This window comes from Moschus berezovskii, chromosome 13, assembly GCF_049115385.1.
Source record: "Moschus berezovskii isolate FMDL1 chromosome 13, NW_MosBer_1.0, whole genome shotgun sequence".
NCBI classification, from domain to species: domain Eukaryota; kingdom Metazoa; phylum Chordata; class Mammalia; order Artiodactyla; family Moschidae; genus Moschus; species Moschus berezovskii.
Window position 1 is genome coordinate 14,912,428 of NC_142472.1, and position 27,709 is coordinate 14,940,136.

At 44.8% G+C, this 27,709-nt stretch overlaps 1 protein-coding gene across 1 annotated transcript in view; it reads right to left on the reverse strand.

Annotated features, from left to right (window-relative positions):
* The window catches only part of LOC148775806 (ATP-binding cassette sub-family C member 4-like), a 154,549-nt gene extending 127,522 nt beyond the window's left edge, over positions 1-27,027 (reverse strand). Inside the window, exons 1-8 of the mRNA XM_088842648.1 lie at positions 26,957-27,027; positions 17,207-17,317; positions 16,555-16,675; positions 8,174-8,398; positions 5,177-5,266; positions 3,716-3,879; positions 2,429-2,554; positions 1,229-1,478 (exon numbers count right to left, since the gene is read on the reverse strand). Of these exons, the coding sequence (XP_088698774.1) occupies positions 1,229-1,478; positions 2,429-2,554; positions 3,716-3,879; positions 5,177-5,266; positions 8,174-8,398; positions 16,555-16,675; positions 17,207-17,317; positions 26,957-27,027 (1,158 nt within the window). The remainder of the gene's footprint in view (positions 1-1,228; positions 1,479-2,428; positions 2,555-3,715; positions 3,880-5,176; positions 5,267-8,173; positions 8,399-16,554; positions 16,676-17,206; positions 17,318-26,956) is intronic.
* Positions 27,028-27,709: the final 682 nt, after the last annotated feature.

Below are 27,709 nucleotides of genomic sequence, written 5' to 3' on the forward strand. Positions count from 1 at the left end.
GAAAATAAAGTCTGTTTCTGTTTCCAATGTTTCCCCATCTATTGCCATGAAGTAATGGGATGAGATGCCAAGATTGTAGTTTACTAAATGCTGAGTTTTAAGTCAGCTTTTTCACTCTCTTCTTTCACCTTCATCAAGAGGTTCTTTAGTTCCTCTTCACTTTCTGCCATAAGCGTGGTGTCATCTGCATGTCTGAGGTTATTGATATCTCTCCCAGCAATCTCGATTCCAGCTTGAGCTTCATCCAGCCCAGCATTTCTTATGATGTATTCTGAATATAAGTTTAAAAAACAAGGTTACAATATACAGCCTTCATGTACTCTTTTCCCAATTTGGAACCAGTCCATTATTCCATGACCAGGTCTAACTGTTGCCTCTTGACTTGCATACAAGTTTAACAGGAGACAGGTAAGGTGGTTTGATATTCCCATCTCTTTCATGATTTTCCACAGTTTATTGTGATCCACACAGTCAAAGGCTTCAGAGTAGTCAATGAAGCAGTGGCAGATGTTTTTTTTGGAATTCTCTTGTTTTTCTATGATCCAATGGATGCTGGAAATTTGATCTCTGGTTCCTCTGCCTTTTCTAAATCCAGCTTTATATCTGGAACTTCTTGGTTCACATAATGGTGGGAATTATAAATGTGAACAGAAGAGGGCACCCAGAGAGAGAGACAGTTAAGCAGTAAGTAAAGAGGGGCCAGGGATGAAAAGGCAGATGCAAAGGGCGGCTCAGACATCAACAAGCAAAACATCTGTGGAGGAAAGAGCTCATTTTTGAACACAGAGAATTAAGTGAATCTGAGGCCACTCTTCCTGTCCAAGCACCAGGGAGCTCTCAGCAAGTTCCTCTCCTCCCTTCGCAGAGAGGAATCCTGTACCCCAGGGCGGCGCAGTCACCGCCTGGTCATTGGATTTAGCACAGGAGATGCACTCTGCTTGCTTCTCCTGCTTTAGACATTTTAATGACTCTGCAGGCATCACTACACTAGAGCCCTGTGCTACTGACCCTTATATATACTGCTGCCCCTACACGTAAACCAGTCTTACGGTATCTGTAATGTGATCTACCTAAGAAGAGAAGTGAGCACCTACAATATTCTGGGAAGACTGCCAGCTTTGGCACTGAGAGAGTTAAATATCTCCTAACTGAAACACAGTGACACCAAACAAAAGGGCATTTTACAAAAAATCCACCTACAACTGACAACAATTATTTGTCCCCAAACCTTGATTCTTCGGATGCTGACGACGGCCTCTGACACCTTCTCAGTGGCCATGGGGAAGTAGAGGGTGCTTGAGAACCGCAAAGCCTCGAACAGCGTCACCACCACAAACACCTGGCTGGCTGTGATCAGGCTGTCAAGGAGCTCATTGGTGATGAAGGTGACAAAAATCATGATTTTGCTGACAGCGAAAAATGATGCCAAATTCATGCCCCTAAGGTAGGAACTTTTCAGAATCTTAGAAATTTCCTTCCTGAAAAAGAGAGTAGGAAAGAGGTTTTAAAAGAAGCTTCGACATCCAAGGCATGAATTCAAGTCCTCATATGGAGACACTAACAGTGCACGCCTGGGGCTCCATCCTGACACCAGAACCACACACTTCATCACCACTTCACTCTTCCAACTAAAGAGAGACTTCATGTCACCCTTTTAAACACTGTGGGTCAGTCAGACTGGGTTTGAACATTCATTCAACAAGCATCTGTAAACACAAGTCCTGGGTGGGGCTCCCCTCTGATGACAGAAAGACACAGTCCGTCCCCTCCGGGAGCTCATGAACTTGTTAGGGAAGAGAATAAGACACCCCAAAATTGTGAGGTACCAAGACATCAGACAGAGGCGGGCACCACGGCCCCTCTGGAAGCACATGTCCTGGATGTTGTAAATAGCGCCGCAGTGAGCATTGAGGTACATGTGTCTTTTGAATTCTGGCTTTCTCAGGGCTTATGTCCAGTAGTGGGATGGCTGGGTCATATGTAGACTTATTCCTAGTTTTCTAAGGAATCTCCAGCCTGTTTTCCACAATAGCTATGCCAGTTTGGACTCCTGCCACAGTGCAGGAGGGTACTGTTTGTAGACTTTTTGTTGATGGCCATGCCTACCAGTGTGAGGTAATACTTCATTGTAGTCTTGATTTCTATTTCTCTAATAAAGAGTGATGTTGAGCATTTTTTCATGTGTTTATTGGCTATCAGTATGTCTTCAGAAGCACATACAATTTTTCCTTTAAGAAGATCGTAAATGGAACAGCAGGTTAAAATAACATCTCCCCTCTTCCACTTAACCCTCCTGCCACATGTCGGGTGTGGAGCTCATAGTATTTAAGTTCATCTTCATTTGAAAACTTGGTAAGGCTTCTAATTTCAGGCAGTAAAAATAGGGGGGAAAGTACAAAAATATGGTGTGATATGTACAAAAACGTACCTTCTCAATCTGGTAATAAGGTCTATAAATGACGGTTCCCAAGCATTCATTTTTACTGTTCTTATGCCAGTTATAACGTCACTCATGGTCCTGATCCTTTGGTCTGTGAGAGCTGCGGTCTTACTCCTGAGGGAACAGATGTGAGAGATGAGCCTTAGTGACCACAGACGTAGCAGCAGCAGCAGGGGGCACAGGGAGGGACCAGGGATCAATGATTCCCTGCAGCTCTTCTGTGCTGACATCACAGGCAGGTCCTTCTCAAAGTGCAAATGGAGAAAAAGACTTCTAGAAGTCAACCATTCAGCCTGATTCAAGGAGTAACTTGGAGAACTTGCAGAACTGGCTGAGGAAGACCCGAAGGAAGTCAGATAGAAACTCTCTGCCCAAGGAGGTCGCAGTTGGGCAGGGAAGGCAAAAAGACACTGAATCTAACAGGAAGAGAGTGTCTGTGCTGTGATAACATAGGAGAGAAGTTCTGGGGAGCAGAAAAGATGGGACTGTTAATTCTACCAGGAAAGCAGAACAGGAAGAAATGCAGGGACCTGGTAGCACTGGAACAGGCCCTCGAAGGATAAGGAACATCTCTTCACAGCAGACAGGAAGGGAAATTGCAAATAGACAAATATATCACATGTAAAGTCATCAAAAAACAAAAAGAAAAATTTCAAGGGGAAAAAATAACTTCAAAGAGCACAATAGCTCCATCACCTGACAACCTGGACAATGACCCACCTCCAACCCTCTGGGACCTGCTTCAGGTCTATCTCATCGCCATTAGGTCCTTCATCACCAGTCACTGTTCTATCACATATTCTGCTGGGACTGTGGGGCTTTATAAAGACATAGTTAACTAAGATTGACCCTGTCCTTGAGGCACTTATAAATTAATGGAAACACTGAATTAAAAACAAGACATAAAAACAGGTACCTGAAAATTACTCTAACATAAGAATAACAAAAGTACATGCAGCTAAATTTGAGCCTATAGGATTATTACTATTTAATAAAGTTTACATAACATCAATGTAGGTACATTCTGCTCAAGGACACTCCACTTATTCAGGTATGGTGGTGGGAGGAGTCAGTGAGTGCCATATCCTTTCCCTCTTCAAAATCAGCCTTCAGCTTAAGGATGGAGCCTCCGCCTGCAAAGCCTGAAGGGTCTACAACGCACTCAAAGAAGAGACCAGAGAAGGCATTGGTTTTGTTTTTGAACAGAAGCATCGAGCAGATGGTGCACGTTACTAAGCACCTATCACCTATTTTTTAAACCAGTGTTTCTCTTACCGGAGTGATGAAAACAACATCCCGAAGCAGCTTTGCAAAAGCAGAAGAATAATGAGAACCGCCATCCCAGCAAGACACGATATTCCTATTTCCATCCAGAGCAGGGCGGTCACTGCAGCAGCCTGCAGTGGCCCCACCCACAGATAGTGCAAGAACATCATTACCTTAAAAGAGAAAAGACAAGCCTTCTTAGGACTGCATACAATAAAACCAGTAAGGACACAGTGTAGAAATAATCTGCTCTGAAGGAACAGACAGGAATCTAAAAAGAAATGATCTCAGTGAGTTTTACACCTGCTGAAGCAGAAATCCAAGCATCCATCCCAGATGACACTGTTCTGGGGCAGCACAGGGCCAGCCTCAGGGACGTGCCAGGGAGAGCCCGACCAGCACCACTGATGGAAGATGTTGATTTTGTCCACAACACAGATGAGCTTAGGGCTTCCCCAAACTCTCTCTGTCCCAAAATTCAGTCCCCATCTCCCCAGAAGAGCCTATATTATGGTACCTATCACACTTTCCGATAACTGCTTGTGCATTTACCTTTCGGACAGGTTGTGGCCTTTCCAGGGCAGAAATTAAGGCTTATTCATCCTTCAAATTAAGTAGAGGCCTTATGTCATGTTTGATGAATGAATAATTGAAGGAGAAGTGAAAATGTTAGTTGCTTAGTCATGTCCGACTCTTTGCGACCCCATGGATTATAGCCCACCAGGCTCCTCTGTTCATGGGATGATCCTGGCATGATAACTGGAGCAGGGTGCCATTTCCTTCTCCAGGGAATGTTCCTGACCCAGGGATGAAACTCGGGCCTCTTGCATTGCAGGTGGACTCTTTACCATCTGAGCTACCAAGGAAACCCCCAAACTTAAAGGCCGGGATCATCCAGGAAAGAGAACTGTTCTATGCAGATCTGGCCAACAGCTGCAACACCGTGGGGTAATGTGATCTCTTCATAAGGTAAGTGTGAAATGGGTATGATGCGCAGCAGAGAGGAGGTTGTGTCTGACTGGGGACCACCCACTTGGCATATTCCTCGCAGGCTCCCTATGCAGCAGCACTGAACAGGGCACAGAGAAAGAACAATCCCTGCCCACCAGGCCTTTATCAGCCAGAGGGGGAGGAAGACAGTCCTGCAACACCAACACCACATGCCCAGAAGGACCACTCCAGGAGGACCCCTAGGGACACTAACCAAGCTGTCCAAGAACACTACTGCCTGCCCATTACTGAAGTATATTGCAGACAATGTCAGGAAAACAAACTTCTCATCTAGAGGACAATACATATTATCACATCTAAGCTGCACATAGAGGAAAAGAGTGTTGGATAAAGAGAACATCTGTCTTGTGTCCTCAACAGAACCCTGGCTGACACCAAACCCTGGCACTCGGCATCCCAATAAGCTGAACCCAGTGAGAAGGATGGGAAATGGAAGAGGATCCCTCAGGGGCAGCTCACCTGATCAAACCTGTTCACATCGTTGGACAGCAGGTTGACTATCTGGCCTGTGGTGGTCTTCCCCATGGCCGAGCTACTCAGGCGAAGGGCCTGAAATGAGAGAAAGATACAGAGACTCGGATTCCTACAGTGAAACCAAGTCAGTCTGAGAACACAGCAAAATGGAGTGCATTTTCATGGGGTCTCGTGTGGTGTCAGGACGAGCAGGATGATGTCTGAAAGCAGGACTCTGGGGATCCATGTTCATCCTTAGATGATTCAGTGTGGCGGCAGCCCTGCCTACGAGGACAGCACAGGGAGGAGCAGGAGGTCGAAGCAAAACCCTCCACCCTGTTTCTCAATGAACTTGGACCTGTCCGAAGGACAAATGAATGTTGGTTTAGACTTACGAGCCAACTAAGTAATTTTCAGCCAAAACCAAAACAGCATATTAAAAAGTAGAGACATCATTATGCCAACAGAGGTCCATATAGTCAAAGCTATGTTCTTTCCAGTAGTCACGTGCTGATGTGAGAGCTGGACTGTAAAGAAGGCTGAGCACCGAAGAACTGATGCTTTCGAAATGTGGTTCTAGAGAAGACTCCCGAGAGTCCCCTGGACAGCTAGGAGATCCAACCACTCAATCCTAAAGAAAATCAACCCTGAATACTCACTGTAAGGACTGATACTGAAACTGACGCTCCAATAGTTTGGCTGCCTGATGCCAAGAGCCAGCTCACTGGAGAAGATCCTGATGCTGGGAAAGATTAAGGGCAGCAGGAGGAGGGGGCAACAGAGGATGAGAGAGTTGGATGGCATCCTGGACTCAATGGACATGAGTGCGCAAACTCCAGGAGATAATGAAGGACAGGGAAAGCTGGTGTGCTGCAGTCCATGGGGTCACAGAGTTAGACAGGAATTAGCGACTGAACAAGAAGATGAAAGTGGAGAGGCCACCTTAAGGAAAGAGATGAGGGGACGTGGACTATAAATCTGGCCAGTCATTGATACCAGGTGTGACACCATCTAAACACTTTGGGCTTAGTTTCCTCATTCTAAAACTAACCAGTATAATATTCAAAACACTAATCCTGTGAGGAGCCTGTGTTCTTAATGCCAGTCTGCTGACTTTACAAAAAAATAAAAACAGACTGTGCTGTACAATCACTTTTTGATTTGATAAAAAGCTCTGAAAAATTCTCTAGAGAACTGAGAAACCTGAACAGACCACCTTGAACTGTTTCAACAGACAATCAACTAGAGCCACAGATCCAAACGAAATATCACGGTTCATAAAAACTTTCTATTTAGTCTTCAAGTTAAACAGAAAAATAAATGTTCAGGAGAAAATGTAAAATGATGTAGCCACAAGGGAAGACAGAAGGATTTCCTCAAAAAAAGAAACATGAAATTAGTATACAGCATAGAAATTTCATTTCCCAGAATGTACTCAAAATAACTTAGAGCATGAATTTGACTGGTTATTCTTAAAGAGATGGGAATAGCAGACGACTTGACCTGCCTCCTCAGAAATCTTCAACTGTTTATAGCACCATTATGTACAATAGTCAAAAGGTAGAAACAACTCAAATGTCCACTAACAGATAAATAGATACACAGTCAGTCAATCAGTACTCAAACTCAAGTCCATCGAGTTGGTGATGCCATCCAACCATCACATCCTCTGGCGTCCCCTTCTCCTCCTATCTTCAATCTTGCCCAGCGCCAGGGTCTTTTCCAATGAGTCAGTTCTTCACATCTGATATCCAAAGTATTGGAGTTTCAGCTTCAGCATCAGTCCTTCCAATGAATATTCAGGACTGATTTCCTTTAGGATGGACTGGTTGGATCTTCTTGCAGTCCAAGGGACACTCAAGAGTCTTCTCCAACACCACAGTTCAAAAGCATCAATTCTTCGGTGCTCAGCTTTCTTTAGAGTCCAACTCTCATCCAAACATGACTACTGGAAAAACCATATCTTTGACTAGACAGATCTTTGTTGACAAAGTAATGTCTCTGCTTTTTAATATGCTGTCTAGGTTGATCATAGCTTTTCTTCCAAGGAGCAAGCATCATTTAATTTCATGGCTGCAGTCACCATCTGCCGTGATGTTGGAGCTCAAAAAATAAAGTCTTTCACTCTTTCCATTGTTTCTCCATCTATTTCCTAAGAAGTGATAGGATCGGATGCCATGATCGTAATTTTCTGAATGTCGTGTATTAAACCAACTTTTTCACTTTCCTCTTTCACTTTTATCAAGAGGCTCTTTAGTTCTTCTTTGCTTTCTGACATAAGGGTGGTATCATCTGCATATCTGTAGTTATTGATATTTCTCCCAGCAATCTTGATTCTAGCCTGTGCTTCATTCAGCCCAGATTTCTCATGATTTGCTCTGAATATAAGTTAAATAAGCAGGGTGACAATATACAGCCTTGATGTACTCCTTTCCTGATTTGGAACCAGTCTGTTGTTCCATGTCTGGTTCTAACTATTGCTTCAAACTATTGCATATAGATTTCTGAGGCAGCAGGTCAAGTGGTCTGCTATTCCCATCTCTTTAAGAATTTTCCACGGTTTGTGGTAATCCACACTGTCAAAAGCTTTGGCATAGTCAATAAAGCAGAAGTAGATGTACTTCTGGAACTCTCTTGCTTTTTCGATGATCCAACAGATGTTGACAATTTGATCTCAGGTTCCTCTGCCTTTTCTAAATTCACCTTGAACATTTGGAATTTCACAGTTCACATACTCTTGAAGATTGGCTGTAGAATTTTGAGCAGTACTTTGCTAGCGTGTGTTCAGTACAGTTCAGTCACTCAGTCATGTCCCTCTTGTTGTGACTCCATGGACTGCAGCACGCCAGGCCTCCCTGTCCATCACCAACTCCCAGAGTTTACTCAAACTCATGTCCATTGAGTTGGTGATGCCATCCAAAAATCTCAGCCTCGGTCGTCCCCTTCTCCTCCCTTCTTTGCTGCACAGGGGAGGTACACACCGTGGTACCGAGCGACACTCACCTTGTGGTAGATCATATGGCACACAGCTACTCTCAGCCTCATCCCCACGCGCTGAATGTGGCAGAAGTAAAAGTGGTGCAGAACGGCCCACAGGAGCACGCAGGCGCTCAGCCCCGCCGCGTAGCCGTAGGCTTCGTGCAAAGCGGCAGAATCGGCAGGATCATAGTTTTCAACATAACTAACCATTTTCCCCAAAAATATGGGTTGAACTACTTTGGTGCCTTCCTGAAAGAAAAAAGCCTAATTAATTAGAAATACAAGTGATGTCAGTTTTTCTTAATACAAGCTTTACTTTTATTATTAGCATGTTAAAAAACCATCTTGAGAAAATGCTGCATTCATGGCTAATCTAAAAGAAAAATACACAGATCCACTATCTCAAAGAAGACAAGCAGACAACAATGTTAGTTTTAACATAAGCCAACATCTTACAATCAAAGACAATAAAGCCTTAGTATTGGGTTGGCCAAATGTTCTTTTGGTTTTTAAGTAAAAATAAAAGGCACATTTTTCATTTTCACCAAGGACTTTGTTGAACACCTTTTCAAATTTTGTTCCCTTACCTTCTCCCATTTTTCAGGCAATTTCCTAATTCCATCTTCCCAAAACTTTGTATCTTTTTGAGGAAAACTTTGTATCTATTTCAGGTGCCTTTTATTGTCTTCCAGAAAATTAAAATTTTCTTCCAGTAAGAGGATTTTTTAAAAAAACAAAATAAATGGAACTCTGAAAGTGCAATGTCTGGTAAATATGGAAGGTGAGTTAGATCCTCCAGGTCAGGCTGTGACAGTTTCTGCCTGGTCATCAAAGAAACATGCGGTCTTACATTATCCTGATAGAAGATAATGCATTTTCTGTTGACTAATTTCAGACACTTTTCATCAAGTGCTGCTTTCAGTTCATCTAATTGGGAGAAGTACTCATTGGAATTAACTGTTTGGTTTTCCGGAAAAAGCTCATAATGGAGGACTCCCTTTCAGTCCCACAATATACATAACATCAACTTCTCTAGATGAAGATTGGACTTTGGTGTGGTTGGCGGTGGTTCATTTCACTTACCCTGTGATCTCTTCCATTCCACATCGGTGTACAGTATCGACTTTTCATCACCCATCACAATTTGTTTTTAAAAAGGAGCATTTTATTAATAGTTACATTTCAGTAGAGAACTGAGAGTGGAAATATGGTCAAGAAGGTTCCCCCCCCACCACTTAACTTAGGTGGAAACCAAACATCAAAGTGATTAACACAAACAAAATGGTAAAATGACTTTCGATGGGGTTTTTTTGGATATTTTGAGTATGTTGGCTATCTCCTACATGATATGACATTGATTGTCAATGTCTGGCTTTGATCTCTATCAACTTCTACTATCAACTGGTCTACTGAACTATGGAACATCATCCAGCAAGAAACCTCCAGCACAAAACTTTTTTTTTTTTTTTGGCTGTGTTGAGTCTTCATTGCAGTGCTCTGGCTTCTCTAGTTGGGAATTGCCAGTTCAGTTGCCCTGAGGCATGTAATATCTTACTTCCATGACCAGAGATCAAACTCGTGACCCCTGCATTGAAAGGCAGACTCTTAGGACCACCAGGGAAGTTCCCAGATAGGTTTTCTTTTGAGAGCTCTCTACTATCTGTACAAAGTTGATGCACCCACACACAAGAGGAAAGGAAGGAGAATCCAAAGCTCAAAATGTGAAGCATAACTAAAAAGCATTTTCTGCTCAACCAACTAGTACCTGCTCAAATTCTTTACAGCAAGCTGACCCCATCTCTCAAACGGATGAGGTACTGAAGCCCTACACACATATGTTCACAGGTTGTAACACCTGCCTTACCTTCCACAAGGTCGCAGGAGATCTCATCTACTCCAGAGAAGAGAATTATGAGTAGTGGAAGAATTATGAGTAAGATGACCATATCAGAGTAAGATGACCAGTTTTCAAGAACACAAAGTCTCATTGCTATGTTTCCAGAAAGCTCCATCATTCACCCCTAGAGGTGCTAAAAGCTTAAGAGGAGCCCCTCGCATCATAGATCATAAAACACACTGTTTATGGAGTTTACTGAGATGGAAGTCTGGAGGCTTACACAGAGAAGAAATAATGTCAAACTACACAAGGCAGTCCCAGCCCAGATATGATCAAGGGAAGCCCAGCGCTGCAGGCTATGAACCTGGGGCTATCCACCAGAAGGCCCAGTGGTAACACCTGCCATCCCAAAGTGTCCTAAAACTGTGATTCTCTTTGGGAATCTCTGCTGTCTGTTACTCAGCTCTCTATTTGGTCCTAATATCATTGTAATTACAGTAAAAGTAAGAGTAATGTCACCTACTTAAAGAACACTGTGAGTGCAACAAATCCAGCAAAAAAAAAAAAAATACTGCAAAATAAAGGCAGGTCATTACTGCCTAAATGTCTCAATTTTTCTGCTGAGAGACAGAATTTAATATGCCCGTTGAGCAAACAGCCTCACTAAGGAGTAATGCCAGTCCAGGGTCTATAGCTCTAGTCTCCTGTCTGTTCCTGATCCTAACCCTCAATTAATGAGGTAAAAAACAACTGAGAAAGCATTCACTATCAAACTTGAAGCTGGGGGCTCTCCTGACAGCTCAGTTGGTAAAGAAGCCACCTGCAATGAAGAGACCCCTGTTTGATTCCTGGTTCGGGAAGATCTGCTGGAGAAGGGATAGGCTACCCTCTCCAGTATTCTCATCTGGAGAATTCCATGGACTGTATAGTCTAAGGGGGTCGCAAAGAGTCAGACACAACTGAGTGACTTTCACAAACTTGAAACTGACCAAGTTACAACTTTCTGGAGAAGCAGGGAGAAGATCAAAAATTGTTCCCCAAACCCTTCATCTTTGATGTGTCTAAGTTTGATCTGTGAATACTCTTTCCACAAACCAATTGAGAATAGAGTTCTTACTCTGTCACAGGAATTCTTCACAACTGTGAAACCATGAAAGATTTTTAAAAGAGTCCAATACAATAAGACACCGTTCGTTCAAGTTTCCACAGGAATCTCACAGTATGAGAGAGACAGACAGACATTTCTTGGTGGGTCCTTGGTATTCAACCTTCTGAAAGGACTTGACTTTTAGGCCCCATTTCCTGCTTCTTAGGGGAACTTCTCAGAGGGTTAAGTGCTACAATTTCCCTAGTCAGTATAGTTTCTCTGTTACATTTCTACATGTAATTAAAAGGTTTCTTACCCAACTCCACCATCTCCACTTCATGAGAAAAATTAAGAAAACACAAAAAAGAAACAAGCTATCAAAGAAAAAAAATGCTTGAGTGAAATATATCAGCAGAAAAGAATGAGCTTATGGAAAAAAATGAATAGCCAGTTGAACAGATAGAGGGTTTTAACTGACAGAGGGTTTTAACCAGAGTTCCATGTTACATATCATGCTTCTAGGAAAATTCCTTATGAAACCAAACTCTTGAGACTCCAATGATGAAATTCAGACCTTTCATTTGACACTACAGAAAAAATTAAATGTTTATAAAATACTATATCTACAAAATAAAAACGAATCAAAATTTGTAATGTTACCTCTAAAACGGGAGGGAGAATTAGAATGGAGACAACAAGGATATCAGTCTTCCTTAAAAACAGCCTCTTCTGTTGACTGAGTTTGAAATTGTGAAAATATTGTCAGTTCAGTTCAGTCACTCAGTCGTGTGCGACTCTTTGCAACCCCATGGACCACAGCCCGCCAGGCCTCCCTGTCCATCACCAACTCCCAAAGTCTACTCAAACTCATCTCCATTGAGTCAGTGATGCCATCCAACCACCTCATCCTCTGTTGTCCCCTTCTCCTCCTGCCTTCTATCTTTCCCAGCAAAACATTATACAGAATTATAATTATAAAACAATAAAGTTTTCAAAAGCAATTCCTAAAATTTCAGAGTAAAATGAAACAAAAGTTATATCCATCCAGCAGGCTGACAGAGTTATACAAAAAAGAATTACTAAAAGTGGTTGTAAAAAAATAATTTGAAAACACATTCCCTGTGTGATATGCCTAAGGACAATATGAACAGCAAAAAAAATAAAAATAAACAGCTTCCAAAAATCACATTATGGTTAATAGTGTTGATATTATAAGATTTTTAAATGAGTAATTATACTGATATCATTGAGAACTGGGATTGGGCATGGCAGAAAAGAGAACAGATGATGAAAGAAAACAGATACCAATCTAAGAGTTAAAAGATAAAGTAAAAACACTACTGTCCTGAATCTGATTTAGACTGAAAATACCCATATAAACTCAAGGTTTGTTTACTACAAAAAGATGTATACTAGCTTTGTCCAATGACAGAGCCGAGAAACAATAGCCAACTCGACAGCAATGAGCACCCCTAGTGCCCAGACCATAGTCTCTAAATACCGTTTCCCCCTAGAAGGAGCCACGGCTGCTTGGAGAAATGGAGATTCCAGGGCTGGGGCAAATTTGTACTTAAGGGTGTGCAGCTTTTTTTGCGTAAAGATAAACTAGAATCATCTTGTCATATCAGAAAGAAAAAATTAGCAAGGATTTCTACAGTATGCAGAAAAGACAGGAGTCCTGGGAAGAGACATAGTCTATCCTTAATGGTAGAGGCTGGTTTCACAAAGGGCTTAGAAAACTCATTGCTGTTTACAGGCCATTATGACAGAATGAGATCTCTTGAGAAAAGTCACTTCTAAAAGCCAACTTTTCTGGAAAGTAATTAAAAGTTTCACTTCTAAGCAGGATTTTTTTTTTCATCATTATGAAAGTAATCTTTTGAAAAAGGACTCATCTATTTCCTTGATTTTTTAAAGAAAATGGATTGAGGGGGATTGGAGGATGAGTGAAATAGGTGAGGGAGATTAAGAGACACAAACAAGTTATAAGATAAATAAGTTGTGGGAATGTAATGTACAACCTAGGGATCACAGTCAATAACACTGGAAAAATTTGTATGGTGACAGAGGATAACTAGACTGATCAGGGTGATGATTTAATATGTACAAAAGTACTGAGTCACTATGCTATACTCTTGAAACTAATACAATATTGTAAGTCAATCATACTTCATTTTTTAAAACTTTTTTTCAAGGAGACAATAAAAATACAGATTCTTTTAAAAAATGAATGGAAAAGCATCACCCTCATATATGTCTCAAGGTCATCACTGTGGGTATTACTAACATCTGATGGCATTGCTAAGCTCTCAAGAATCAGCGGGGCAGGTGTGCTCTGCAGGTCCCTGTCTGCTTGGCTCTATGCTCCCTTCTTTTCTCCCTTGCTGTGTGGTCCTCCGTGGCTGCTCTGAGCCCACAGTATCTCTGCCACAAGCAGCCACTCCTCAGCCTCCCGGGTGGAGCAGAAGTGAGGGACACATGGAAGAAAGGGTTGGGAAATAAACGCAAAGACCACTCAGCTCTCTGGGAGTGAGTCCAGGCACAAAGCCCATGCTGGGATGCAGAGGATTCTGCTTACTTCCTGCTCATCAGTTGAGCTCCAAAATGTAGATTTACCCAAATATGTGCTTCCTTCATTTTCCACCTAAAGCAGAGACCACCAGCAAAAGTGGCCTTGGACAAAGGTCAGTAATCAGACAAGGCTGGGCCATTTCTAAGGTTCTCAGGAAGAGGACATAAACCCTGGTCACTCTGCCCCTCTCAGGGGAAGGGACTGGGTGAACCCAGAACTCTGGTTCTCTGAGGTCACCCATTTACACACTAGAGACCTCGCCTCTCAGAGAGAAGCCCTGATGACCTGGGGAGTGGTCTCTGTGTCTCTGGCCCAGGAAGAGTCTTCATGCCCCTCCTCTCCACCCCGAGGACCCCAGGCAGGCGGAGACCTGTTCTCCCCACCCAAGGTCCCCATGGGGGTGCACACAGGGGCCAGGGTGCTGGGAATTCGCTGGCTGTTCTAATTAGGGGAGACATGCACGGGCTCCAGGTTGAACAGTAGCCTGGTACTGGCTCCCTCAAGCATTATGGGCACTCCTCAGTTCTCACAGGACAGAGGTTTCACACTTTGAAATCCTAACCCCAGAATCCCCGCCCTGGACTGGCATCACCTGCCTCTTCCCACTGTGTGCCAGGAGTGCCTGCGCCGGGTGGGTCACAGCACCATCTGGGAACCACGGGTAACCTGTGAGTCATCCTGTGCACCCCAGAAATTAAAAGAGGGCAGGAGGTCACAGAGTAAATGTGTTCATGTTTCACAGAGTCCAGAGCTGAGTTTAGATCTTCCACTATCTAAAACCATCGCTACTTAGGGATGGTAATGAGGGGAAGCTGGCTTATTACAGGGCTCCTGGTCCATCTGACCACAGCATGATGTTGCTGCTGGCATCAACATCCTAGTCAAATCTGGCCCCCCCGTGGGACGTGGTCACCTGAAATCTACCCACAATTACGATCCCAAATCTGACTTCCTGCTCCAGGAAGTTCTCAGCATCCTATTTACTATCCTTAAACAAAGTTCAGGATGCATGTGTCTGAGACCCTGAAGACAAAGCTCTAAAGACAAGCCTTCGTGACCCTGGATGAGCTCTTAGTCACTGAAATGATCAGACTTGTAAGTCAGAGAGCCTGAAGTGGAACCTCACGTTGTCCTTGAAGCTCCCTGTAACCACAGGCAACCTATGTAATTACTTGGGTCCAGAGTCCTTTCTTCTACAGTGCGGGTAATAGGAAACCTACAAGTTTGCTGAGTTAGCCAAAAGAATAAAAATGTTATCACACATACAGTGCTCACAGCAGTTCCTGATACGTGACTTATTTTGAGTGACTTCTCAGCACGATGCCCTGTTGCTGCCGCTAGTACTGGTAGAGCTACTGAGATGAGCCCCACCTCTACTAGGTCCTCAACTCCCCACTTCTCTGCCATGACCGCCCCACAACCAGCCTCCTGAAGGAGGGGCTGGGGCTCTAGCAGTTGCACCTTATGCAGCCCCCAGGCCTGGCCTTCCTGGATCCCCAGCGGGAAGTGTTCCTGGGGCTGGATAACTGTGAAATCAACACCACCCCTGCCCTTCACAAGGCACTGCAGTGCCTCGGTGGTCAGAGCCCTCTCTAAGGTGGCGCTCTGCCCCACACACCTGTCCCCACCCTCTGGCACAATGGTCAACACACCTTTGTCATCAATGAGAACTCCATCTCGCAGGACCATCCAGTCACCAGGGAGCTGACAGATACTCTGTCTCTCCAGTTGCATGGGACAGACTTCACCTACCCAGCTGCCCACTGCCCACAGTGCCCTTCAGTACAACACAGCCTTTAACCAAGAGCCACACCGCCCACCTGTAAACCACCTGGCCCAGCCATCTCACTCGCGACACAATGGACTCACACCTTCTCTACCTAAAACACCCCTTTCACAGCAGCTGCCTCTTCCATCCCTCCTGCTCTCACACACTCACAGGCCGCCCGTGTCCTTAAGACAGCACTAAGGGACCATGGAGAGCACGAGCCACCCAGGGGGGTCTGCAGCAGACCTCCAGCAGGCTCAGCCAGAACAGGGGCCTTCCGGCACTGCGTCCCCAGGTGGAATTGTCTCACTGGGGGGCCTTGAACCAGGATCTTCAGGGTCACGGAGCTCACTGAGCTCATGGCTTTCTGCTCTGGTTTGCCCTGCAATCCCCTCCTACACCCTCCACCAAATCCTGGATACCAAGACTCTGCTTTCAACCAGCAAACTATCCCCACAGCCAGAACAGAAACCAGCATGGAAGGTGCACATAATTTATGGTGCAGCTGGAGCTCCTCCCCATGGGGGGCTCTGGTCTGGGTGACCTGGCCCACGGGGAGGGCGCAGCCCAGGGAAGGGCATGTTCTTGGAGCCCTGGCAGCTCCCGTGCAGATGCAGGGCCCAGAGTTCTGTTCCACAAGAAGAGAAGAAGTGAGGATCCCTTTTTAGGAAATCATTTATCAGATGTGACCTGGGCAAGTTAACAATTACTTGCTTGAGCACCTGTAAAATGCTTTATGTTACTGGGCTCTGATCCAAATTTACGTCCTCCAAACCAGGAGGCTCGTATTCCTTGAGGTTGTAGGATCTTCTTCTCAGGGATCAGTTTCAGCATTTATATCAAGTACTGAGCACTAAAAATGTCCTAATATGGTATAAAACGTCTTGTCCTGTCAGTGCCATCCCTTCCCATAAGCTGTTATGGGAAAACCTGAAAGAACTTTCGGCCAACTTAGTACTAATCCCCTGGAGGCTCAGTCCTTTAAGCATCTGTCCATTCTAAAAATAAACACAACCACTGAGCTACACTGTGATGAGATTCACCCTGTGACAAACCGCTGTCCTCTCTCCCACCATCACACCCATCTCAGTACTGATCTGCTTACACTGGAAAGCAACGCACGGCATGGAAAAATTTTTACCTCAAGAAACGTAAATATTCCCAAAACTAGACAGGATTTCCAGTAACACTGTACGATTGCTTTCATTAAAGAAGGCTCCCGTTTGTATGACTTGGCTCTCAACACTTCTTGATCCCAGTACCTGTGATGAGAAATAAAGCACAGTAAAGCGTGTCCACCATCGGGGAAAGTGGGGGAGGCAGCAGAGTGGAAGCCGTCACTACAGGGCTCTCTGTGGGGCCCCACAGCTGCTGGCTCACTGCTCACAGGGCTCCTAGCAGTGTTGGCCCTGAAGCACCAGAATGAAAGGCTTTGAGGGGAAAAAGTCCCAATTCTCAAAATAAGTTCCTTCAAAGCTTTGCTGGAATCACAAAGGTCCTGAGCAGCTCAGAAGTGCAGACACTGTCCTCCAGGGGCCCCACCTCCAGGACAGAGCTCAGCCTCCAGGGCCGTGGCTGCAGGCTCCCTCCATGTCCACAGATGCACAGGGAACACAGGCTCCCCCAGCCTCCAAAGTGGGCTAAACCCAGGGTCAGCCTGAGGGGGTGAGTGTGCAGTGTCAGGGGAGGAGGCTCAGAAAAGCCCAGAGGAAGCAAAGCCCCCACACGCACACCTTTAGCTCCATGTGGAAATTCTCACTCTCCTCCCCCTTCTCCCTGCTGCCTATACTCACCCTTGCAGCTCTTCTCCAAGGTGCTGAGAGCGATCTTCCGGAAACACCGAGCACGTGTCACCTTGTTTTAATTTCTGTCCACGACCAATTTTGAACAAGGGGTTTGGCCACCTGTTAAAAATTAAAAGGACAGTGACATATATCCAAATTCTCTCTGCTCTGCACAGATGCTCAATTCTACATCCAGATTACACATCTCTAATTAGAATCTTACATTTATGGGCTTTGTTAAATAAAAACAAAACACTACATTTTAAATATATAGAGGTATGGGGGAATAATTAGACATGTGTTTACACACTCACTCACATACATACACACAGTCCCTAACTCTGTACTCTGAGAGGCCCTGGAAGCAATGACACACTGGGAGCATTCTAGCCCCCTGATCTTGGGGTTTGGGGTAACATACACAATCACAATTTTTTTCTTGTTGTAAGAAACGTTAAGGCCTCTTATCAGCTTTCAAATATTCAATACAGTAGGATTAACTATAATCACCAGACTGCACATTACACCCCCAAAACTGACTCATTTTATAATGGAAGTTTGTGCCCTTTGGCCCCCTTCACCCAGACCTTGGCTTTTTAATACCTTCTTCCCTAAAAGGAACCAACTAAGAAACAGCTGGTTCCAAAATTGGGGCAGTGTGTGTCAGCATGTGATAATTCTTTTTTTTTTTTTTTAATTGCAATATAAGTGCCTGACTTAAACATTTGGAGACAGCCATGTCAAAGACATCCATCTCCGGCAAACACGTGACAGCTACACAACGAGATAAAAGCCAGGCCACCCCACCCGTGAAGTTACCGCTTTAGAAAGCTCTGGTTGACCTGATAACAGACCATCTCACTGGCTGCTTGATTCTCCCTTCCTGCACTTTAATTCCCGCTCTTATTTTTTAAAGTCACCAATAAAGAGTGAAATTTTAAAATCCTAGACACCCCACCCTCAACCTCAAAAAGGCGGAACCCCAAGTCCAAGCTTGGTCATGAGCTCTCTCTCTACCCAGGACCTCGCTGTGTCACCCCAGGGGTGCCTTGTACCCTCCAGGGCATGTGAGTGATACACCTTGGCATTTCAAAGTTCCCTGATGGTTGTTTCTGAGATGTGTCCCACAATCCTAAGAACCACAAGGGCTGGTCCAGCCACAAAACTGACTGCCAAAGGAGACTTTCTGTGGGGGCTGCTCATAACTAGGATGAGCCCTGGTTAGCAGAGCCCCAGGCAATCCTGGCAGAAGTCTCACTGTCTACAGGCCGAGACCAACAGGCAGAGAAAGTCCAAGACGGGTCTGGGATATCTTGTGCCATAAAATAAGGAAGCGCTCAGTGAATCATGAGGATGTGTAGGAAGAACAGAGAAGCTTGAATGGCTCTTGCTAGGCGAATCTGGGATACTTTGAACATCAAAAGAAATAAGTGGCAATGAAGCCTAACCCAGTAAATAATGAAAGAATCCATGAATCAGTACTGCTACATAAATGGGAGAGAAAGGAAAACTCTTGCAAACAAATGCAAACAAACATAAAAGGAGTGATCAATTGCTTTTTAACTGTGTACATAACTGAAAATGCACTATACGGAATAACTATTAAGTGCAAGATATTTTTTATCTTTATGTGAGGAAAATCACTTGGGAACTTATTTTGTGATTCAATCTATCAACTATGTATTCTAAGGTATGCCTGTTCTAGATAGATGCTTAGTCCCTTGTGCAAATCAAGTGCTGGTCCAAAAGACTGCTGAAATTTTATATGCTTACTGATATTTTACACTTTTCTATCCTGTAAGTCCTGTAAAGTTATAAGTCTGCACAATAAAAATGTTTAACAATTCAAAAAAGATAAAAAAAGGAACAATCAAGTCAAGAAAATCATCAGTGGAAATTAAAAACTGGCTGAAAGTTTGAAGCAGATGATGATATTTACATAATCTTAACTTATCTCTCTGCAATTATTTATTATAAAGGCAAAAAACAGTAACTGTACAGATGATCCCACCAAAAAACCTATTCAGATCGATCATGCATTATTTAAATGATAATAGCTGGTATGCAGAGACAGCCCATAGGTAAACACCGTTTTACTGATAATTGCCAGGGTAAGGAAATTTCCAAGCCCAGACCATAATAACCCATGAATAGAGATCAAACCAGTCAGTCCTAAAGGAAATCAACCCTGAATATTCATTGGAAGGCCTGATGCTGAAGGTCCAATACTCTGGCCAAGCTGATGCGAAGAGCTGACTGATTGGAAAAGACCGGATCCTGGGAAAGGTTGAAGGCAAAAGGAGAAGAGGAGAGCAGAAGATGAGATGGTTAGATAACATCACCAACTCAACGGACATGAGTTCGAGCAACCTCCGGGAGAGAGTAAAGGACAAGGAAGCCTGGCGTGCTGGTCCGTGGGGTCGGACACGGCTGAACAACTGAGCAACAGCGATAGAGACCACATTTCTCCTATCCTGTTATTCCTAGGACAACACGGGTCCAGATGCTCAAGAGCTATTTGTTGAATGTATGACTATCCATGAGTCATGGATTAGAGAAGCAATAAGATAGACTGAACTTCAGATTTTGCTAATCAGGTACCTCGGCACCCCTAAAGAACCCCGGTCCAGGAGTCAGGAGACAGGCCTCTAGTCCCAGCAGTGGAGCTGAGCACCCAGGGCCTCAGCTGTCCTCTGCTTGTCTCCACTCCAGTTCAGCAGCTCCACGACCCTTAACATCTCCAGGTCTCCGTTTCCTTCCAAAACAACGGTGCACATCTAGGAGCTTTACCACTAAACAGGTTTGACACATGATGGGTGGTTTATTCCACACTTGTCCCCTACAGAAAATGCCCAGGGAATCAGCACTGGGACTCACCCAGATGATGACATCCTGCCCCCAAAGTGAAAGTGTTAGTCATTCAGCTGTGTCCACTCTTTGCGACCCCATGGTCTGTCCATAGAATTCTCCAGGCAAGAATAGAGGGGTGGGTCGCCATTCCCTTCTCCAGGGCATCTTTCTGATCCAGGGATTGAACCAGGTTCTCCTGCATTACAGCCAGATTTGTTACCATTATCTGAGCTACAAGGGAAGCCCACAAAGACGCTCTTTAAAATTCCGCTTGAGGAGGAAAAGATGTTCAACGTCAAAATATCTTTGATTCCTGCTTCCTTCCTAACTTTTGATGGGAAAGTTTAACATTTATTTATAGCATTAAATCATGTTCAAAATGCGGTATTTATTTTTTAATTAAACTTTTTATTTTGTAAAGGAGTATATCCAACGGACAACGTGATAGTTTCAGGAGGACAGCAAAGGGACTGAGATGTACATAAACATGTGTCCATTCTCCCTCAAACCCGACTCCCATCCAGGCTGCCACACAAAATTGAGCAGTTCCCTGTGCAATACAGTAGGTCCTTGTTGGTTATCCATCCTAAATACAGCAGTGAGTACACGTCCCTACCAGACTCCCTAACTATCCCTTCCCCCCATCACTCTCCCTGGCAACCGTAAGTTCGATCTCTAAGAGTCTGTTTCTGTCAAAATGTGGTATTTAATTGAAACGTATGCAGTCTTTCACTTTTGTTTAATACAGTTTATTGCTAATTAGGATGTGATGCACATCTCTGACCATATATTTTGGTGCATCTTTCCTTTATCCAGTTCCCAGAAGTAGAATAATTAGTGAAGGGCTGAATTGTTTTCCATTAGCTTCAGACCAATTTGCCCTCTTAACAGCTGTTTGTGAGCTTATTTCATTGTCACCTTTGAGTACCTGAATTACAGTTTTTCTGGGCCTAAAGTTGAAAATAATTCAAACAGTTTTATTTTGAATTTATTTGACTTATGCATCAGTCACTCAGTCCTGTTCAACTCTTTGCAACCCCATGGACTGTAGCCTGTCAGACTCCTCTGTCCATGGGATTTTCCAGGAAAGAAAACAAGAGTGGGTTGCCATTTGATTCATAGAGATGGAACACTTTTTATGTCTCTTGATCACTTGTCTTTCTTCAAATGTTTATTAATATATTTTTGTCTATAGAGCATTTATATTTTTGAAATATATTATAATAGAGCATATAATACTTTTTCAGATTTTCATTAGTTCTTTTTTTTGGTAATTAATTTATTTTTTATTGGAGGCAAATTATTTTACAATATTATATTGGTTGGTTTTGCCATACATTGACATGAATTCGCCCTGGGTTTACATAAGTTCCCCCTCCTGAACCCCCTTCCCACCTCCCTCCTCCCTTTATCCTCCCTTCATTAGTTCTTTAGAGGTTTAAAATTATATATCATTAAATAAAATCAAGCTGTTCTTTTTCATTTCTCCTGATGCTTTTGTAGTAAGTCTTTTAAAAATCCTAACATCATCTAAATCTCTATGTTTTATTATAGCTTTTTTCTGATTTTATTTCTACAGTAAAGGCAGTTAGAATTTTTTTTTTTTTTTTAGTTTTTTATATGGGATAGGCCCCATTTTTTCCTAAACAGTCCATTCTCCCATTATGGTTTACTGAATTTTCCTTATTCCTCACTATTGGAAATAAGCACAGTTAATGAAGCGTGTTCAGCTGGGGACTGGATTGTCCAGTCCCTTGAGACTCTGTCCTCACTGCAGCCTCTGGGGTGAGCTCTGCATTTCTCTCCACCCTCACCCCAGAGGCCAGCAGATTGGGGGTGGGTGCAGGACCTGTCCCCAGGGATGAGGTGGGGCAGAGTCTTGGACCAGATGCGCTTGGCATTTAACAGGGAGCTGTTAAATCCTTGCTCCCCTGACTCTGGCCATGTCTCAGTCACTGAACTGTACCCTTGCCAAAGGAGTGTGAATGTGGAAACTGTCTGGTATCGAGACAGACTCTCTGGAGACACTTTTCAGAGAAGCTGATGACATGAGGGGGGGGCGTGAACTGGCCGAGTGCTGAGATGGTTTAGGGAGGCTGGGCCTGCTAGGTCCTCAGTAACTATCAATGGTGAATGGATAGAAATATTTAATTTCAAACTCGGATTCTTTGCACCATTTTCAGAATATCACTTGTTATTCTTCATTAACAGTCAGAAATCTACATGCTGTAGGTGGAGGCTGGGTGAGCTCTCCAGGGCTCTTTATCTGACCTTGACCTGTTCCCAGTGAGTGTTTAGTTTGATGAGTTTCAGTAACTTTATACAATAACCACAGCCTCAAGCAAGAAATAGAACATCCCAAAGGTATAGTCAAATTTACTGGTATGTCCTTACAGCAAAACAAACTGCCTAAAAAATTTATCTCCTGTAGCTTACTCTTGATTTTTTGGTCTTTATAGTCCTGCATCTGATCAACCTGAGACTAGAGTCCTCTCAGAGGTGTCAAGTGGATAATTTGCCACTTGAAACCATGGAGTCTTCCATGGTGTCCCCAATGTGTTGATTCCTACCCTCTGTCGACCTGAAACAAACAGACTGTCAGATATTTCTCCAGCAAAGATAGGCTTATTCAGGATCAGCAGAGAATGGCAGTTTGAGGTCTGCATTTGTGGAGAGCCAAGTCTAAGTCCCCAAAGTGCCAGGGCTGGACAGCACTTTTATAGAGGGGAAGAGGAGGTTGGGCGGGCTCTTACAGAGTCCATGGATTTTCAGTGGCTGAATCCTTGCCAGGAAAGGAGAGGAGTCTTTCTATTCTTGTTGGGTGCTGCTGTTGTTGTAAGCTCATGTATCAAAGTTATCAGAGGCTTTCTACTGGGGACCACATGGGATTACTGGAAAGCGCTTTGGAGGTGATGACTGCTCTTTGTTTGGAAGGACTTGTCCTGTTCAGAGCATCACCAATCCTCTCAGCATCCCAGGGAGGTGTTCTCTCCAAGTCTTCTCCCCACTTTCCCAAGGCCAATACTGAGGTTTTGTGGCTGATTCACAGCCATGTAACCAGGAAGTGGCAAAGTCTAACACAGGAACACTTCCAAATGAGGCACATCAGGTGCCATTTTTGTTTCGCATTAAATTTTTTAAAACTGTGGAAAATGCACACAACGTAAAATTTACCATCTTGATGATTTTTAAGCACACAGTTCATTATTGTTAACTACATTCACAATATCGTGCAACCAGTGTCCAGAACTCTTTTTATCCTGTACTCGTGTGTGCTATCAAACACTAACTCTCCCCTTCCCTTGTCCCCAGCCCCTGGCAACCACGAGGCCACTTTATTTCTCTTTGAATGTGACCGCTCTGAGGACTTCACGTAAATCAAATCATAAAATATTTGTCCTTTGTGATGCACCATTTGACAACCCCACCGTCAGCGTGCAGGGTTCCAGTTTCTCCACATCCTTGCCAACACTATTGTTTCTTCTTTTTTTTCCCATGGAAGGCCTCCTACTATGTGTCAGTTGGTGTCTCACTGTGGTACATAACTAACACAACAGGGTTGAGCAACTAGACGCCAATAAAAATTAATTCTAAAAAACCATGAGCTGTAATTTTGGTTTAAAAAAAGACTGTGCCTGTGCAGATATGCAGAGATTTCTAGGGTCAAGACTAAGAAATAACCAAAATATCAGCAGGTAGACCTGGCTAATAGAAACAAATCCTTATTCGTTTCTTCTTGCACGTGCTGTCATGTCCAACTCTTTGCGACCCTATGGACTGTAGCCCACCAGGCTCCTCTGTCCATGGGATTCTCTAGGCAACACTATTCGAGTGGGTTGCCATTTCTTACCCAGGGGGATCTTTCTAACCCAAGAATCAAACATGCGTCTCTTGTGCCTCCTGCACTGGCAGGTGGATTCTTTGCCTCTGTGCCACTTATCTGGGAGGCCCTTCTTCTTCTATAGTTTTAAGTTTTTTATAGAAATAGAAAATATATATTCTTTTCTAAAATTCACAATTACCAGTAGCCATAATGTATGCTTTCTCTTAGGCTCTAAGTGCTACCTATGCAGTAAAAACACTAAAACCCCAGTGTGGTCACTTGTATAGAGTCAGTAGCTAGTTACTGGCATCATTTACAAGCTGGGAAAGCAGATGAAATGTGAGAAGAAAAGCAAACGCCCACTGAGAAGATGAAAACTCAGTTTCTCTACAAGGTGGGCCTTGTCTCTGGGCAGCACTTCCTGCCTGGGCTCATTTCAACTTTCCCAGGACAGCGAGTGGGGGACACGAGGAAATCACAAGGGGACCTCAGACTTAACAAACAAGATGGCAGCTGTGGTCACCAACCAGCTTCACAAAGTCTGGACCCCTTTCTAAAAGTTAGCACTGAAGGAGCAATGCCAGTGGGAGGAGCGGCTTAAAGCAGAAGCCAGCCTCCACCTTCCATCAGAATCACCTGGAGCTTGTTTAACCCCACCCCCACCATTTCTAAATTTACAGAACTGGTCTAAAAGGACTGGAGGGGGGATTTGCATTTCTAACAAGCTCCCAGGTGACGAGGATGAGAAGGTCTGAGAGCCATACTCAAAGATCAGCCGCCCTAAAGCTTGATTATAGAGATGGTTCACGAGCATCATCTCCAACAGCAAGAACTTTAAGAACTTCCCTTGAGAAACACCTGCCTACAAGATCAAAGATGTGTTTGCATTTGCCTTCTCCCTGCATTTAAGAACAAGCATCCAAAGAGAATCAGCTCAGAATAGCAGTTGCATGCAGGGCAACGCAGACTCGGGAGCCAGACTCCTGATTTGGGATCCAACTTTCACTATTAAGCTGTGTGATGCAGGCAAGTTACTCAAACTCTTAGAATTTGGGGGAGAATGGATACATGTATAGGTATGACGGAGTCCCTTTCCTGTCCACATGAGACTATCACAACATTGTAAATTGGCTATACTCCAATATAAAATAAAACTTAAAAAAAATTACTCAAACTCTACTTAAGTGACTTCACATGTAAAATAAGAGGTAATAGCTCCTTCCCATTCAGCAGGAAAATTGGAAATGGGGTCTACCCAAATCAATGAGAAGTCCTCATCTTCCCATTTCCATCCACACACATTTTGAAAATCCACAAACAGAACATCCCTGGAGAGTTCCTTGCCCTGCCTGAAGTTAGGAGAGGTGTCTGTACTTTGGTATCTTTTCCAGTTATTGCTGTTTAGTCACTTGTCACGTCCAACTCTTGCAATCCCATGAACTGTACCTGCCAGGCTCCTCTGTCCATGGGATTTCCCAGGCAAGAGTACCGGAGTGGGTTGCCATTTCCTCCTCTAGAGGATCTTCCCGACCCAGGGATTAAACCCACGTTTCCTGGTCTCCTGCTATGGCTTTACCACTGAGCCAACTGGGAAGTCTACTTCCATATTTTTCCTTCTTGACCCTCTTTCCTTAAGGGCTACAAATGGCCAAGAGATGTAGTTACACACACTGAACACACCACCATCAGAACAAGCATAGACGCTTCAGTTTCCTGGGGATCCCCAAGGCCCTTCCATATAAAAAAAGGAAATGTCAGAATTTGTGAGAAAGATGAATGGATTAGCGTCCAGGAAGAATGGCACTGAAACATGTATATTATTATCATATGTGAAATGAATCGCCAGTCCAGGTTGGATGCATGAGACAGGAGGCTTGGGGCTGGTGCACTGGGATTACCCAGAGGGATGGGATGGGGAGGAAGGTGGGAGGGGGGTTTAAGATGGGGAACACTTGTACACCCGGGGCGGATTCATGTCAATATATGGCAAAACCAACCAATATAATATTGTAAAGTAATTAGCCTCCAATAAAAAAAGGTAATTACTGATAAGTATAAAAAAATAATAAATAAAAATCACTCAAGTGTGATTAAACCCAAGGGTTCCGCCCCACCTAGTTAGTGGTCCCAGCTACCAGAAGGAAAGCTTCAGTTAAGAGCTTCATCTCTCTGAGACGCTTTTCATCTGTGAGTTTCCTCCCAGCTCAGGGACCCTTCAGTGGTTTCAGGACCAGAGGACTCCTAGACAGGACCACCTGCCTCAAGACCCTGCACTGCTTCTGGAAAGGCTAGAGATGCAGATAAGACCCCACACGCTTCAGGGACCCCATCCCCAGGGTGACTCTCAAAGGTGGAAGCAGAGCCATTCACAGTCAGGATAGGGGCTGGTCAAATACACCCTCCAATCCTCTCAATGTATCCCAGATAAAAAGCAAAATGGGTTCAAGAATCATGTCCCCATTCATTAAATAAAAAGCAATAGTGTTCTTACACACATGAAATGTGTCACAGCTAGATACCAGTGAGAGATTCACACGGAAAGAGGGAGGGAGCCATGGCCACAGACACAGGGACAAGGGAGCCCAGTGCAGTAGGAACTCAGCTGTCACCTAAGGAATATGCAGAAAGCTGGGCCATTATTGGAAGATGGCAACAGGAGCAGGGCACTAATCAGATAAAGGAAGCTGTTCAGGGCTGCTTGCTTAGTGGGGAAAGGGTGCGAATTAGTTCAGAACTGTGAATCCGGAGCCGTCCCGGGGAAGCCGGCTAAGGATGGCGTGCGGGGTCCGGTCCTCATCCTGCTGGCGATGACCCCCGCCTCGCCCCGCCGCCGCCTGGTTCCCAGCCTCCCTGCCTCCAGCTCCCGCTGCCCCTCCTGCAAGGCAGGGAGACCCTGCGCCCCCCACCAGGTCCCTCCCGGGTCCTGCTACCTCTTCTCACCGCCCCACCCAGGGGCGCGGACGGGGACCCCCGCGGCCGGCCTGGGGAGACCCTGTCGCTATAGGCAGCCTTCGGAAAGCGCTCCCTCGCCCGACCCTCGGCGCTCAGCCCTGCGAGGCGCAGCGTCAGGCACCGGCGGGGCTCACCCGAACAGCCGCGAGCGGACGTTCGCGTCCCGCCGCGGGGTGGGCTGCTCCTCCGGGGACTCCCGCCGCATCTTGCCGGCCTGTGGGGTGGGGGCAGCCGGGGGCCACACGCAGGCGGGAGGCGAGGCCGCAGGCGCCGCCGATGGAGGCTGTGGGGGGACCGCACGGCGCGGGGACAGAGGGCGCGCTCCGAGCCCGCGCCCCCACCCAGAAGGTGCAGAGGGAGGGCGGGCTGCCGCAGAAACGCCCCTCAGCTGTGAAGACCCGGAGAAAGCTGGCACAAGGAGATAGCAGCCCGCCCTCGGGCACGCTGCCCTCATCAGCACCAAACAAGGGGCCGTGGGCAGGTCTCCAGCTGGAATGGAGCAGGACCCTGGGGGGCCTTCCTGGGAGAGACCCCACCCCACCGCGAGGTGCCCTGAGCTAGTGGCCAGTACTGGTCAGTGGAGGTGAGAGCTGATGACGGGCACAAAGCTGCCAGGCTACCGAGCTGGCAGCCCGGGCTCCCCAGTGTCTGTCCGACTGCGAGGCTGGCCCTGAGGAATCCCGTCTTGATAAGAGGAGGGAAAGGAGAGACCACAGCACGTCCTTCCGACACTTACTCAGCGGTGAACAGAGAAAAGTGCATAAGCAAGAAGTCAAGGTTCACTTTGTTTTCCCTCAAATAAATTTTAAATGGGCTAATAAGTGGGTATCAGTACAAGAGGGAAATAAATAACTTCAGCCTTATTTTTTTACCATATATGAAACCCA